At 39.1% G+C, this 14,391-nt stretch overlaps 5 protein-coding genes across 7 annotated transcripts in view; 4 read left to right on the top strand and 1 right to left on the bottom strand.

The window, feature by feature from the left end:
- Nucleotides 1,192-5,676, top strand: LOC104755033 (magnesium-chelatase subunit ChlD, chloroplastic). The gene is made up of 15 exons (XM_010477350.2): nt 1,192-1,592; nt 1,750-1,928; nt 2,021-2,105; nt 2,194-2,510; nt 2,616-2,739; nt 2,855-2,947; nt 3,359-3,454; nt 3,577-3,717; nt 3,801-4,007; nt 4,272-4,427; nt 4,589-4,696; nt 4,774-4,908; nt 4,996-5,154; nt 5,259-5,379; nt 5,475-5,676. Exons 1-15 carry the CDS (start codon nt 1,320-1,322, stop codon nt 5,558-5,560), a joined length of 2,280 nt encoding a protein of 759 aa, XP_010475652.1. The 5' UTR covers nt 1,192-1,319; the 3' UTR covers nt 5,561-5,676.
- Nucleotides 5,923-7,682, top strand: LOC104755034. Its single transcript, XM_010477351.2, has 5 exons — nt 5,923-6,353; nt 6,461-6,511; nt 6,873-7,006; nt 7,150-7,250; nt 7,346-7,682. Exons 1-5 carry the CDS (start codon nt 5,988-5,990, stop codon nt 7,507-7,509), a joined length of 816 nt encoding a protein of 271 aa, XP_010475653.1. The 5' UTR covers nt 5,923-5,987; the 3' UTR covers nt 7,510-7,682.
- Nucleotides 7,853-11,133, top strand: LOC104755035 (RNA polymerase sigma factor sigB). The gene is made up of 7 exons (XM_010477352.2): nt 7,853-8,057; nt 8,510-8,691; nt 8,818-9,414; nt 9,827-10,057; nt 10,198-10,338; nt 10,429-10,629; nt 10,727-11,133. The coding sequence occupies exons 1-7, from the start codon at nt 7,979-7,981 to the stop codon at nt 11,012-11,014; spliced, it is 1,719 nt and encodes a 572-aa protein (XP_010475654.1). The 5' UTR covers nt 7,853-7,978; the 3' UTR covers nt 11,015-11,133.
- On the top strand, nt 11,312-13,682 carry LOC104755037 (violaxanthin de-epoxidase, chloroplastic). The gene is made up of 6 exons (XM_010477353.1): nt 11,312-11,502; nt 11,772-12,017; nt 12,098-12,264; nt 12,364-12,460; nt 12,563-12,957; nt 13,045-13,682. The coding sequence occupies exons 2-6, from the start codon at nt 11,805-11,807 to the stop codon at nt 13,556-13,558; spliced, it is 1,386 nt and encodes a 461-aa protein (XP_010475655.1). The 5' UTR covers nt 11,312-11,502; nt 11,772-11,804; the 3' UTR covers nt 13,559-13,682.
- LOC104755038 (syntaxin-related protein KNOLLE) overlaps nt 13,716-14,391 on the bottom strand; it is a 1,626-nt gene continuing 950 nt past the window's right edge. Inside the window, exon 3 of one of the 3 annotated variants that reach the window (XM_010477354.1) lies at nt 13,716-14,363. In XM_010477354.1, coding sequence (XP_010475656.1) covers nt 13,843-14,363 — 521 coding nt within the window. In that variant the 3' untranslated portion in view covers nt 13,716-13,842. The remainder of the gene's footprint in view (nt 14,364-14,391) is intronic. The other 2 variants (XM_010477356.1, XM_010477355.1) reach the window with 2 other exon arrangements.

Here is a 14,391-nt window from a genome sequence, read left to right on the forward strand (position 1 = left end):
GATGGCTACCACCCTACCACACCAGAGACGTGTGGGAGATGCACACTGCCGCATGCACAAGCATGATTAGCTGAGACCTAGATGCATTTAACTATATATATTGCTACTTTTACTTGTATTGCTAGGAGACGCTCTAATTAATTAACAGTACTTTATAGAGTATTTGATCTATACTACAGTATTACTTTCCAAGAGCTATATATAGTTTCAAAAGAGAGGGGATCTTAAGCGGTACTTGGCTTGGAACAATTCTAGCATGAACCTAAAATAGAAACAAAAACTCTAGCATGAGCCATGGGTTAGAGAGCAGCCTAATAAATAATTCTCTTATATTTTGTACTTTCTTTTTGTAGTTTGTATATTTTCTTCATTGATTATGTAACACTTGGTCTTTGATTATGATTAATTATTAATCTCTCATCTGGACTCTTAATTGCTTGGAGAAGAGTCAAGAAACAAGTCAGGAGAAACAGTCGCGTTGATAAATAATCCGATTTTGTCGTGTTTTGTCTCAATTTGTTTTAAAATAAAGAGTCTCTCAAATAAACAAACAAGAAAGTGTAATTAAAACCGTTTGTTTTACTGCTGACTCTATGATGTTTATGATTAAAAACGTATAAGAACACGTTTTGCATTTAGAGAATATGATTTTGCATAAAGAGTAGTACTTGTGATTGTTAAGAATTTGATGGATGGCCTTGTAAAAACCTTGTTATTCTTCTAATGAGTGACTAACTCATAAGTCATAAATTCTAGGATGCCTACTTTCACCTTTTTAGATCAATGTTCTGTGTTATACACTTATACTACTATGTAGCTATGTGTAATGTGTGTTTTGGTCTATAATAACTACACATTATTGTCAGTTGGTTTCTAGATCCAAAGTGACTGAAAAGAACTCGCATTCAATTCATACCTTCTTTTTAAACTCCTAACCAGTTCTCATACTTTCACTAGTCTCATTCATTCATAGTAGTAATCAAATTTATTGGCGAAAAAAAAGAAGAGAGTACCAATCAATTCATTTTAATTTGAAAAGACACTATGATTATCTTCTGCAAAATTTAGTTCCTAAGATATAAAGTTAAAATAAATCCACTTATTGATTTATTTGTTTGGGTTAATTATTACTAATACTCCCAATAAAAAAATAATAAATTAATAAAAAAGACGTTTTTAATGAAATTTATCAATTTGGATAGAGCTGCAATCTGAAGAAGCGATGAGGAGACAAAGGAGAAGCGAAATAAGCTGATAAGGTCTGAAACACACACACTCTTCTTTACTTCATTCTTCTTCTTCTTCTCCTCTCTTCGAAAATGGCGATGACTCATGTCGCGGCATCATCACCAGTTTCAACGTGCCGTCTCTTTCGCTGCAATATCCTCCCTGATCTCTCCCACAAGCCACCGTTTCTCCCCCTCACCAAACGTAACAGAGTCGCTTCGTGCCGGTTCACTGTACGTGCCTCCGCTAGTGCTACCGTTGAATCCCCAAACGGCGCCGTTGCGTCGACATCAGAGATGGAGACTGAGTCAGAGAACACCTCTTATGGCCGACAGTTTTTCCCTTTAGCCGCTGTGGTTGGCCAGGTCAGTGTGAATTCCCAATTTGATTCTCTTAGGTTGCAGCTTCGTTTGGTTTAGTTGAATTGGATACAAGAAAAGGATCAAACTTTTAACTTCTTAGATATAAAAGCTTCAGAGAGTATTATATGATTTGGTTGCTTTCAACTAATGTTGTTTGTAGGAAGGCATAAAGACTGCTCTTTTACTTGGCGCGGTTGATCGTGAAATCGGAGGGATTGCGATTTCAGGTCGTAGAGGAACTGCAAAAACAATCATGGCAAGAGGGTTACATGAAATCCTCCCTCCTATAGAAGTTGTTGTAGGCTCAATATCAAATGCTGACCCGGCCTGCCCAGATGAGTCAGTATCTTACTACCTGGATAAAGGAACTACTTTTCTCTTAATTACAACTTCTTTCTCAACTCACATTCTGCTGGCTTGTACGCTTGTAGGTGGGAAGACGACTTATCTGAGAGAATAGAGTACAATGCTGATAAAAGCGTTAAGACTGAGATTGTCAAATCTCCTTTCATTCAGGTACATTCAGTTTTAGGAGCGTTTTTTCAACTTTTCTGAATTTGTTATCTAATGACTTAGGCTTTTTTTGTCATTCTGTAATACACAGATTCCGTTGGGAGTTACAGAAGATAGACTCATTGGGTCTGTTGATGTTGAGGAGTCTGTGAAAAGGGGGACAACTGTTTTCCAACCTGGTCTTTTGGCGGAAGCACATAGAGGAGTGTTGTATGTTGATGAAATAAATCTCTTAGATGAGGGAATTAGTAATTTGCTTCTCAATGTATTGACAGATGGTGTTAATATAGTTGAAAGAGAAGGTATCAGCTTTAGGCACCCATGTAAGCCACTTTTAATTGCAACCTATAACCCTGAAGAAGGTGCTGTTCGAGAGCACTTGCTTGACCGTGTTGCCATTAATTTAAGGTATTGCTGGAGTTTTTTGAATTTAAGTGTGAAATATATGGTCTGTTTCGTTTTTGGTGATTCGCAGTTCTTTCTCTTTTTACATCACTATGTTAATATCTGCAGTGCAGACCTTCCTATGAGTTTTGAAGATCGTGTCGCAGCAGTTGGAATTGCTACACAGTTTCAAGAACAGTGTAATGAGGTTTTTAGAATGGTAAATGAAGAGACAGAGACAGCAAAGACGCAGGTATCTTCAAATGAATTAAGAGATTAAGTACCGGTACAATTCCCCATTAGCAAAAGTTGGATGGGATGTTATGCTTCTTTTCTCGGTCATAATCCAGTGCGTTTTCTGACTGTAGATTATATTGGCTAGAGAATATTTGAAAGATATCAAGATAAGTAGAGAGCAACTGAAGTATCTGGTTTTGGAAGCTGTCCGAGGTGGTGTTCAGGTATTGAACAAAAATTCTAAACTCTATAATAATGTACTCCTGGAAGAATAAGGATAAACACGAAAAAAAGGACAGGATGCATGCAAGATAATGTCACAACTATAAACTTCAACTAGTAGTATAGTCCTTAAACAGGAACTAGATGTAATGCACGGAATGGCTCACCACAGGCAGAAAGATACATCTAGATAGAGTTGAGTTGATTTATAAACAAAACTGGATAAAGAAGGTTTCGTATTGAGTGCTTTTGTTGCAGAGTTGATTGTGATATTTCGCCGTGTTATGATCATATCACCATAATAATATGTGTGTTTGGAGTACGTGTAGTTAATTCTAATTGCCTATTTTTTGTGGATGACTACCTGGAAATCGTTTAATACTCCTTTCCCAAATAACAAATTTATGATACAGGGACATCGCGCAGAGTTGTATGCAGCTCGTGTGGCGAAGTGCTTAGCTGCAATTGAAGGGCGAGAAAAAGTCACAATTGATGACCTCAGAAAGGCCGTTAAGTACTCTTCTCTAGCTCATCCATTTTTACTGTTTTGTTTTTTAATTAGCATTGTAGAATGGAGTATTTACGTCATTCTCCAGTTATTGATTAGCAAATGTGGTCCATATTTCAATAGGTTGAACTGGTCATTCTTCCTCGTTCATCACTAGATGAGACTCCACCTGAACAACAAAACAACCCACCACCTCCTCCACCGCCTCCACAAAATAGTGAATCTGGGGAAGAAGAAAATGAAGAAGAACAAGAAGAAGAAGAGGTCAGTGGATGCAGTACACATTATTGTCTCTCGTTGCACAAACGATCTAGGTTCTCTAAATTATAATTCATTAACCATTGTAGGATGAAAGCAATGAAGAAAATGAAAATGAGCAGCAACAGGACCAAATACCTGAAGAATTTATATTTGACGCTGATGGGGGTTTGGTGGATGAGAAACTCCTGTTCTTTGCGCAACAAGCCCAGAAACGTCGGGGCAAAGCTGGCAGAGCGAAGAACGTCATATTCTCAGAAGATAGAGGACGCTATATTAAGCCAATGCTTCCAAAGGTTTGCCCTCGAGATCAAACTCAATTTGGCTAGTTTAATTTAGTGTAGAGAGATGCCGTTGATTTTAGCCTTGGCTCCTTACTTGAATCAATTGCTATATATGAGCTAGCGTATTTACCTTAGGGGTTTCTTGGTATTTTCTGGAGCACTTTCGGTTGGACATTGCTAGTTAGCAAGGCTCTCAAATGGCCACTTGAGGCTAGTTAAATAGATGTGATCAGGCTCCCAAACATGCATAGTCCTTAACAAATTTCACTTTGACAGGGTCCAGTGAAAAGACTAGCTGTGGATGCAACACTTAGAGCAGCTGCACCATACCAGAAATTGCGCAGAGAGAAGGATATATTAGGAACTAGGAAAGTCTTTGTTGAGAAGACAGATATGAGGGCCAAAAGAATGGCAAGGAAAGCTGGAGCCCTGGTACTGAACCTTGTCCATGCATTACTTTGTACAAAATAACTTATACTTAAAACAGAAAGATGTTTGGCATGATAAATTTGACAGTTCCTTTGATAGAAGCTTCAGTGAAAAATATAAATAATATATGATTACGCTTCTGTCTTACCATTGTTGTATGGCAGGTTATATTCGTGGTTGATGCAAGTGGTAGTATGGCATTGAATCGTATGCAAAATGCCAAAGGTGCTGCACTCAAACTACTTGCAGAGAGCTATACTAGCAGGGATCAGGTAAAGGTTACTCTTTTGAATAGTAAACATGCTTGTTGCTAGTTCAGATTAGATTTATACACCAGTGATTGGTTTAGGTTGCGATTATTCCTTTCCGAGGGGATGCTGCAGAAGTGCTTTTACCCCCTTCTAGATCAATTGCAATGGCAAGAAATCGTCTTGAGAGACTTCCCTGTGGTGGTGGTTCTCCTCTTGCCCATGGTTTAACAACGGTATGTCCAATATGATGGTTTTGTTTGTATGAATATCATTATTGTGTGTCAGCATAATATTAACAATAATATTTATATCCATATTAGGCAGTAAGAGTGGGACTTAACGCAGAGAAGAGTGGTGATGTCGGGCGCATAATGATAGTTGCAATAACCGATGGTCGAGCCAACATTACACTGAAAAGATCAACTGATCCGGAGTCTATTGCCGCAGATGCTCCTAGACCGACGTCCAAAGAATTGAAGGTAAACAGATTCTGCGGAACTCATAAAAGTGCAGATAGAAACGAGCTCTCTGTCCTTGATGCAGTGATTACAATTGCGTGTTTTTTTTTTTTGGTGTTGTTTAGGATGAGATTCTGGAAGTTGCAGGGAAGATTTACAAGGCTGGGATGTCTCTTCTAGTGATTGATACTGAAAACAAGTTTGTTTCAACTGGTTTTGCCAAGGAGATCGCAAGAGTTGCTCAAGGTTTGTTCTCTCTGTATTTTTTTTACCGAGCTATGTTTTGTTTAGATAATAAGCAGACAATAATCAACATTTGTGTGTTTGATTGTTCCGCACAGGAAAATATTATTACTTGCCAAATGCTTCAGATGCTGTTATCTCGGCCACCACAAGGGATGCGCTATCTGATCTGAAGAATTCTTGACTTGGTTTGTATGATTCTGGATCACAGTGTATAACTGTATATTCTAATTGTGCAATACAGTCACTAAACATAAACATGAAAAGTTTATAAGAAATGAAATTTTGTTTTAACATATTCTTTCAATGAATTTCCGATTTTATTCGGTTGGTCGGTAATTGATTATGCATTAGTGACATATCACTGCTATAAACGATTACGTACTTTAACGTAAACTTAGCAATAAACAGAGCCGAGCTCGAGTGTGAGCTAAAGTGAAGAAGAAGCAGATGAATAAGATAACCGGTATAATCCCGGTTTTTACTAAACCATACTCTAATTTTGAGGCAGATAAACCGGCCTGGACCGAATTAAAAGAAAACCGGACTTACCTACTTTGGAATTGGAGGAGAGAAAGAACAAAGAAGAGTTCAGATTTTCCCCAAAGACGATGATGATGAAATCTGTTTGCTCGATTTCAACAGCTCCATTGATTCGTTCGTCTCCATTTCAATCTCTTTCTCGGGCAAGCTTGAATCATCGATTTACCCTCAAGAGTCCAGCTTCGCTCTACTTATCCCATCCAACAACTACAAGTTGCTGTTTTTCAAACCCATGGAGTTCTCAGGAATCATTGGATTCCTCCCATGGTGGAATGTCGTCTAAGGAATCGATTAGTGTATTTGTAGGTGATTCGCTTAAAAACCTCAAGATGCAAGTAGGCAGCCCAGCTATTTCTCTGCATTCTATCAATCCGATAGCCAAGCTGAGTCTGAGTGATCAGGCATTTCTTCTCTTGGCCTTCATCGCTTGCACGGTAAAGGATTGTTGCCTCGTGTTTTGATGTTTACTCTTTCTTTTTGTGTTGATTTATTGATAAAGGTTTAGGCTTTTTGATCTCTTGATGGTCCTCTGTTATTACAGACTTCAGTGGCTTTTACAAGTCTTGTGGTTGCAGCCATTCCCACACTTCTGGTAAGCCTCCACATTTGTTACCACGTTTGTCTCAGTCCTGTTTCTTTAGCTATCTCTCCCCTGGAATGTAGTAATGAATGCTTCATCACTCAGTTTAATACTGTTTCAAGTAAATGGGTTGAGTATGAAAAACTATGTCACAGTCTATGTTTAAGTTTTAAGTTTAACACTAAAACCCTTAACTGTTGAATTCCACACTTCACTCTTGTTTGTATGTGTCCTAGCTTTGGTTCAGCTATATGATTGTTTCTCTTTTTGGATTTGGCTTAACAAAGCATGGTGAATTTCGTTTCGATATGTATCTTTGCTCTTGGATTGGTATCTATCTATTCACTATATCGTATGTTTTACCCACCTTCAGGCCATGGGTAGAGCTGCAACTTCCTTTGCGAAGTTAGCTGATACAGCTCGGAAAGAACTCCCTAGTACCTTGGCAGCCGTAAGGCTCTCCGGCATGGAAATAAGTGATCTTACTCTTGAATTGAGTGATTTAAGGTGATCACTAAAGCTCCTTTTTTCTTTTACTTTTATCGCTTATGATCATCTCAACTCCACTACAAACAAGTAAACTCAAAATTGCCATCTGTCTGGAATAAGAAACTTTGTCTTATATAGCATCACAATGTAAATGGTTTCAGCCAAGAGATAGCTGATGGGGTAAACAAATCAGCAAAAGCGGTCCAAGCAGCTGAAGCTGGAATCAAACAGATTGGAACACTTGCACAGCAGCAAACTCTCTGTAAGCTTCTAATCTTTTGTCATGGTGGCAACATTTAGATTCGCTCAAAAGATGATGATGTTATGATCTAATACTGACCGTGAACTTGAATTCAGCAATGATTGAAGAGAGAGCAAATTTACCAGAAATATCGCTGCAACCTGTAGTGGCTGGTGCAGCCGAGAAAACTTCTCAAGCAATTGGCAGTGTAACCAAGAGACTGATGAACATCATAACCGGAGGAGACAAGGATGAAGAAGAAGATACATTAGGCATTTAGAAAGCTTTTATTTAGACTGTTCTTCTTTGTCCGTAGACTCCATTTAGGGAAACATAGAATCTATCATGAACAAGTCCTCCTTTAGTAGAATTTGGTATATTTTGTGAAAATCTGATGTGTAGTAAGACACAAAAGAAAAAATTACAGTTGAGTTTTATTTACTTCATCTTAAACGTAACAAACACAAGCCGACAAGACAATAAATATAAAAGAACAAAACGTTAGAGGACTGACTATGCAAATCGGGTAATATAATGGAGGGAAGCGAGATTGGGCCAAACAAGTAAATTACTCTCATTAGGCCCAAAGCAGGTGAAAGTCAGAAGACAAAGCTTTATCCTTTTCCGGTCTTCTTCTTCATCCGCCATCACCAGTTTTTTCTCACACCTCTCTCTCTCTCTCTGTAATCTTCTCAACGGCCCCTTTCAATGGTCAGACTTGGCTTTCGAATTTAGCCAAGTGAACGAGCATGTCTTCTTGTCTTCTTCCTCAGTTCAAGTGCCAACCTGATTCCTTCTCTATTCACTTCAGAACCTCTTTCTCCGTCTGTTAGTACTTCCTTCTCCTTCTCTCTCTCTCTAATTCACATTCTCATGTCCAATTTTGTATTGCTCCTCCAATTTCGGGTTCCAGATACGTTTTATCCATATGGGTTATTGTTATTTGGATGTGATTTTTGATGCCTTTAGCTGTGATGCTAATTTCCTTGTAGTTGCTCTGTTCTTATCCGTTTGGGAATAATGCCTTAGGTGCTTAAGATGAATACTTTCTTAAGTTAGCCTTGACCTGGAAATTACAGTTTTTAGTCTCTATAGTGTTTGATTGTTCTAGCCTAGAGTTTGCATTACTTATTTGATTATGAAAATCCTTGTATTGAATAGTAGACAATTTTAATCTGACTATAGACTATATGTTGATTTGTCATGTCATTCTAATCAGTGTGATATCTCATATCTCAAATGCTCACAAATATGTGGATGTGATTTGATGGACAATGCAGCAAAGCAAAATAAGGGTTCAGTCTTCTTCCAACCGCAATGTGCAGTATCTACTTCTCCGGCATTATTAACTTCTACCCTTGATGTGGCAAAGCTTAGACTACCCTCTTTCGATACTGATTCAGATTCCCGTATATCAGACAGGCAATGGACTTATACAGGAACCATTGGTCCTTCCACTGAGGTCTGTTATATTCATATATGCTAATAATGGTTCCCAAGGCCAAGGCTTCAATGAGATTATTTTTCTATGGACACTTTGTGGCAGCTGTCATTTGAAGTCCTCTTGATAAATTTCTTGTAATTGTAGGCAAAATATTTAGAAGCTTTAGCCTCTGAAACACTTCTCACCAGTGATGAAGCTGTAGTTGCAGCAGCAGCAGCTGAAGCTGTGGCCCTTGCAAGAGCTGCTGTCAAAGTTGCCAAAGATGCCACATCATTTAAGAACAGTAGTAACAACACGAAACTATTAATCTCTTCAGCAGCAGACAAACGCTCCAAGTGGGACCAGTTTACAGAGAAGGAACGTGCTGGCATATTGGGACATCTAGTGGTTTCAGAAACTGGAATTGTGAGTGCTAAAACCACTGCACCTGACTCTAAAAAAGAGTCGTCTGATGATTTAATATCAGAACAACAAGAAGTTGAGCTTGTGGAGGAGCAACCTTCAGCGAGTTTAGCTGTGAGATCTACACGCCAAACTGAAAGGAAAGCTCGGAGGGCAAAAGGGTTAGAGAAATCGGCATCAGCTATTCCTTCTGTGAAGACTGGTTCAAGCCCTAGAAAGAAACGTTTTGTTGCTCAAGAAGTTGACCATAATGATCCTTTGCGTTATCTTAGAATGACAACAGGCAGTTCCAAGCTTCTCACTGTCAGAGAAGAACATGAGCTATCTGCAGGAATACAGGTTTGTCATCTACATTCCAAATTCTAAACTAACCACTTCCCTCTCTCTACATCGCGCCTGGTACATTACAAAAACTCACCCCTCTTAGGACTCTAGATACTGGGCGTAAACAATGTTTACAAAATCTTTAAATGTATAAGAATGATGACATTAGTGGTTAGATGGTAGAATCCGAGGTCGGTTCTCTGTGCTTTCTATAACCATTATATCATCTGAATTTCTTGTCTCCAAATTAAATATTCACTCTTTTGTTTCTAATGATAGAGCTCCTTCACCACCTGTTTGGTATTAATTGAAAATGAGATATAGATGTTATTTAATGATCTATTTCAGTTTTAAACATTTATTCTTCTTCTCTGTAAATTATCTTTATTGTAGTTTCTTGTTCACATACTTTGGGTAATACGTGTAGGACCTTCTGAAGTTAGAAAGACTGCAAGCAGAACTTACTGAACGTTGTGGCCGTCAACCAACCTTTTCACAGTGGGCTTCTGCTGCTGGAGTCGATCAAAAATCTTTGAGGAAACGTATACATCACGGCACACAATGCAAAGACAAAATGATTAAAAGCAACATTCGTCTCGTTATTTCCATTGCAAAGAACTATCAAGGAGCTGGGATGAACCTCCAAGATCTTGTCCAGGTTTGAGCTTTTCTTTCTAAATTTTCTGTAATAGTAAAACCTGTTGCAGTACAGATGAAACTGATAGAATTGAACATCTTGCTAACAAAAGTCACGGTGAACCATCATCTTGTTTAAAAAATTTATCGTTATGCTCACAGGAAGGGTGCAGAGGGCTTGTAAGGGGAGCAGAGAAGTTTGATGCTACAAAAGGTTTTAAATTTTCAACTTATGCGCATTGGTGGATCAAGCAAGCAGTGCGGAAGTCTCTCTCTGATCAGTCCAGAATGATAAGATTGCCTGTAAGTCATCCTAAATGTTTTCTTTTGACATGTTTAAACAAGGCCCGGGCCTTTGCCTGATCATACAAATTTTAATGGGATGATTGGCAGTTTCACATGGTAGAGGCCACATATCGGGTGAAAGAGGCACGAAAGCAATTGTACACTGAAAAAGGTAGGCACCCAGAGAACGAAGAAGTTGCAGAGGCAACAGGGCTGTCGATGAAAAGGCTCATGGCGGTTCTACTCTCTCCTAAACCTCCGAGGTCGCTAGACCAGAAGATTGGAATGAATCAAAACCTCAAACCTTCGGTTTGTCCCTCGTGACACAACAAACTCCAGATACATAAACATCAGTCTTCTTGTTAGTTCAAAATAGTGATATGAGATAGGTGTGTAAATTATGCAGGAAGTGATAGCAGATCCTGAAGCAGAAACATCAGAAGATATTCTGATAAAGCAGTTCATGAGGCAGGACTTGGACAAAGTTTTGGACTCGTTGGGTACGAGGGAGAAGCAAGTGATACGTTGGAGATTTGGGATGGAGGATGGGAGAATGAAGACGTTGCAAGAGATAGGAGAGTTGATGGGAGTTAGCCGGGAAAGAGTGAGGCAGATAGAGTCCTCTGCATTCAGGAAACTCAAGAACAAAAAGAGAAGCAACCATTTGCAGCAATACTTGGTTGCACAATCATAAATTTTAACTCTTTTTTTTTTTTCTTTCTTTCAAAATGGAATGTTTTGTGCATAGAACCTACCCGAGTATAAGTGTATAACACAAGACACTTCGCAAGCAGTAAATTATTCTTTTTAGCATTTGACTATTTCTTGTGAACAGCAGAGTTACACGTTGTCTTTGCCAAAGAAGGTCACTGTCAAGTGAAAACATCTTTTAACTAATTAAAACCACACCAAATATCAAAGTTAAGATATTTCAGGTATACAACAAAATCGTCCAAGGACAAAACAAAGAAAAGAAAGAAAAAAAAGGAATCGGCTAAGAAGAGGCTGACGCCAAAAAAAAAAAAAGTCAGGGTAAGGAGGCGTCGTTCCCACACCACACGGAAGAGCCTCCGAGTCTTATCCAAAGCAGTTCCTCACATCCCTTAATATCTTCTCCGTCTCTGTCTCTCTCTCTTCTCCTCACGGAGCTTTCAATCTTTGCTAAGGTCGTCTCTCTCTCAGGTTACACTCTTCTCCACTTAACTCTGAGTATTAATTTTATCAATTACCCAAAGTCACAATCTTTCAGCTTTGTTCTGTTTTTCCCCTGTTTTCTTGAATTTTCTTTAATTTAGCCTGAACAACACACGTTCATGTCTACGAACTGGATTCAATCAAGTCAATTTTATTAATCATGATATGTAGTAGTTTGTTTCTGTGGGGAAAAAGAGAGAGAGAGAGAGAGAGAGAGAGAGAGAGAGAGAGTAATTATGGATTTTGGTATGGTTCAGGTAGTGCCCTGGGGAAGATTAGACTAGTGAAGCATGGCAGTAGCTACACATTGTTTCACATCACCTTGTCATGACCGTATTCGATTTTTCTCAAGTGACGATGGTATTGGTAGGCTTGGCATTTCAAGAAAAAGGATCAATGGCACATTCTTGGTCAAGATTTTGCCCCCTATTCAAAATGTTGATCTTAGAACAAATGGGAGATCCTCACGTCCTTTATCTGCATTCAGGTCAGGTATCTCTAAGGTAATCAATCAACCCCGTTCTGTGTTTCATTACAAAATTTGTTATTATGGATGATTTGACTTAACCTTCAATCGTGTCAGGGAGTATTTGACATTTTGTCATTACCATCAAAAGATGAACTGAAGGAGCTGAGCACTCCGCTGCTGCTGAAGCTCGTTGGTGTTTTTGCGTGTGCGTTCCTCATAGTTCCATCTGCAGAAGCAGTTGACGCACTCAAAACTTGTGCTTGCTTATTGAAGGGATGCAGGTAACTTTTCTTCGTTTGGATTCTGCATCACTACTCTCCTCAGAAGTTTATATATTTCTCTCATTTTCTGACCATTATGGAAGCCTAATTATCTGTTAGGATAGAACTCGCAAAGTGCATTTCCAACCCTGCCTGTGCAGCCAATATTGCGTGCCTCCAGACCTGTAATAACCGTCCAGATGAAACCGAGTGCCAGGTTAGAAAGTTATTTTGATATATCATTTTAGAGGCAGATATATAGCTTGCTTATGAGAGAAGAGACCAATGGTTTTGTTTGCAAATTCTGTTCTTATTTCAGATTAAATGCGGGGATATTTTTGAGAACAAGGTAGTTGATGAGTTCAACGAGTGTGCTGTGACGAGGAAAAAGTGTGTTCCTAAAAAATCTGATCTCGGAGAGTTTCCTGCCCCGGACCCTTCTGTTCTAGTCCAGAACTTCAACATCGGGGACTTTAGTGGGAAGTGGTACATTACAAGTGGCTTGAATCCAACCTTTGATGCCTTTGACTGCCAGCTGCATGAGTTCCATACAGAAGGTGAAAACAAGCTTGTTGGAAACATCTCTTGGAGAATAAAGACCCTAGACAGTGGATTCTTTACTAGGTCAGCCGTACAGACGTTTGTTCAAGATCCTAACCAACCTGGTGTTCTCTATAATCATGACAACGAGTACCTTCACTATCAAGATGACTGGTAATAACATCTTGTATCTACCCAGGAGAAAGAGTTAGTCTTGCTTCTCTTCTTTGGCCTAAAAAAGTTTTCACATGATCCTTGCAGGTATATATTGTCATCAAAGATCGAGAATAAACCTGAAGACTATATTTTTGTGTACTACCGTGGGCGAAACGATGCTTGGGATGGATATGGTGGTGCGGTTGTGTATACGAGAAGTTCTGTATTACCCAATAGCATTGTACCAGAACTTGAAAAAGCAGCAAAAAGCATAGGCAGAGACTTCAGCACATTCATTAGAACGGATAACACATGTGGTCCTGAACCTCCGCTGGTGGAAAGACTTGAGAAGACAGTGGAAGAAGGGGAAAGAATAATCGTAAAGGATTTTGAAGAGATAGAAGAGGAAGTAGAGAAGGAAGTGGAGAAAGTCGGTAAGACTGAGATGACCTTGTTCCAGAGATTGGCTGAAGGATTTAATGAATTAAGAAAAGACGAGGAGAATTTTGTGAGAGAGTTAAGTAAAGAAGAGATGGAGTTTTTGGATGAGATCAAAATGGAAGCAAATGAGGTTGAAAAATTGTTTGGGAAAGCTTTGCCAATCAGGAAGGTCAGGTAGAGAAGAACCATCATTGTAGTTCAAAGCTGTATTTTATACATACTGTTGTTCGGTTCATATAAAGTATACATTCTTCTTGTAAACATTCATCATTCCATAACAAAATGGATACAACAGAACTAAAGCTGGTGGTAACAATGGCAATGAACAATTAGAATGATCAAGAAGATGATTAAGAAAATTGGATATATTTGTAAACATTAAAATTGGATACACAACACAGAAGGATTAAGACATCCTTTGGGCGAAAGAAAACACAAGGGAGTTATAAAACTCATAGCAACTCAAGAAGAGGTGAAACTGGTAATGATTGGGATGACAACAATGAGAATGATCAAAAGCAGAACAATGATACCAATGCACATCCACTTCCTACTGCTTCTCTGATGATTCTTTGCAGTCTTGAGCTCGTTAGCCCCATCATTCACGTAATGGCTAGCATTCATCACATGATGCTCAATCTCATCCATCTGTTCACCTTGTGCTTCAACCATCACAGCCATATCCAAAAACACCTGATGAAGCTCCAGCAGACTCTTCTCAATCTCCTTGGCTGCATCATACCTATCCTGAATCTCAACCACAGTTTCCAAGACCTTTCCTTTACCATGTTCCTGGATCGCACGAGTGAGAAACTCTTCACCTCCAGCGTTATCAGTGATGATCTTCTCAATCATCTCATCATCAGGGTGTTCTCCAGTGACAGTGAAGTACCTTCTCTCAACAACCTCCTTGTACTCACTCATCATCCTCTGTCTCAGCCCTTGAAACTCCATCATCACTTCCTTCAGCATCTTCCTCAGACCATTGGTCACAGCTGTCCTGCTCCTGTA

The sequence above is a fragment of the Camelina sativa genome, chromosome 17 (assembly GCF_000633955.1).
Source record: "Camelina sativa cultivar DH55 chromosome 17, Cs, whole genome shotgun sequence".
Taxonomy (NCBI): Eukaryota; Viridiplantae; Streptophyta; class Magnoliopsida; order Brassicales; family Brassicaceae; genus Camelina; species Camelina sativa.

Bases quoted from the DNA above. Each gene is read 5' to 3' on its own strand.
- LOC104755034 (XM_010477351.2), top strand. From the start codon at position 5,988: ATGATGATGAAATCTGTTTGCTCGATTTCAACAGCTCCATTGATTCGT. The intron at 6,354-6,460 runs GTAAAGGATTGT...CTGTTATTACAG, and splicing joins TGGCCTTCATCGCTTGCACG to ACTTCAGTGGCTTTTACAAG. The intron at 6,512-6,872 runs GTAAGCCTCCAC...ACCCACCTTCAG, and splicing joins CAGCCATTCCCACACTTCTG to GCCATGGGTAGAGCTGCAAC.
- LOC104755033 (XM_010477350.2), top strand. From the start codon at position 1,320: ATGGCGATGACTCATGTCGCGGCATCATCACCAGTTTCAACGTGCCGT. The intron at 3,718-3,800 runs GTCAGTGGATGC...TAACCATTGTAG, and splicing joins AAGAACAAGAAGAAGAAGAG to GATGAAAGCAATGAAGAAAA. The intron at 5,155-5,258 runs GTAAACAGATTC...GGTGTTGTTTAG, and splicing joins CGACGTCCAAAGAATTGAAG to GATGAGATTCTGGAAGTTGC.
- LOC104755037 (XM_010477353.1), top strand. From the start codon at position 11,805: ATGGCAGTAGCTACACATTGTTTCACATCACCTTGTCATGACCGTATT. The intron at 12,265-12,363 runs GTAACTTTTCTT...ATTATCTGTTAG, and splicing joins TGCTTATTGAAGGGATGCAG to GATAGAACTCGCAAAGTGCA. The intron at 12,958-13,044 runs GTAATAACATCT...TGATCCTTGCAG, and splicing joins CTTCACTATCAAGATGACTG to GTATATATTGTCATCAAAGA.
- LOC104755035 (XM_010477352.2), top strand. From the start codon at position 7,979: ATGTCTTCTTGTCTTCTTCCTCAGTTCAAGTGCCAACCTGATTCCTTC. The intron at 8,692-8,817 runs GTCTGTTATATT...TTGTAATTGTAG, and splicing joins CCATTGGTCCTTCCACTGAG to GCAAAATATTTAGAAGCTTT. The intron at 10,058-10,197 runs GTTTGAGCTTTT...TTATGCTCACAG, and splicing joins ACCTCCAAGATCTTGTCCAG to GAAGGGTGCAGAGGGCTTGT.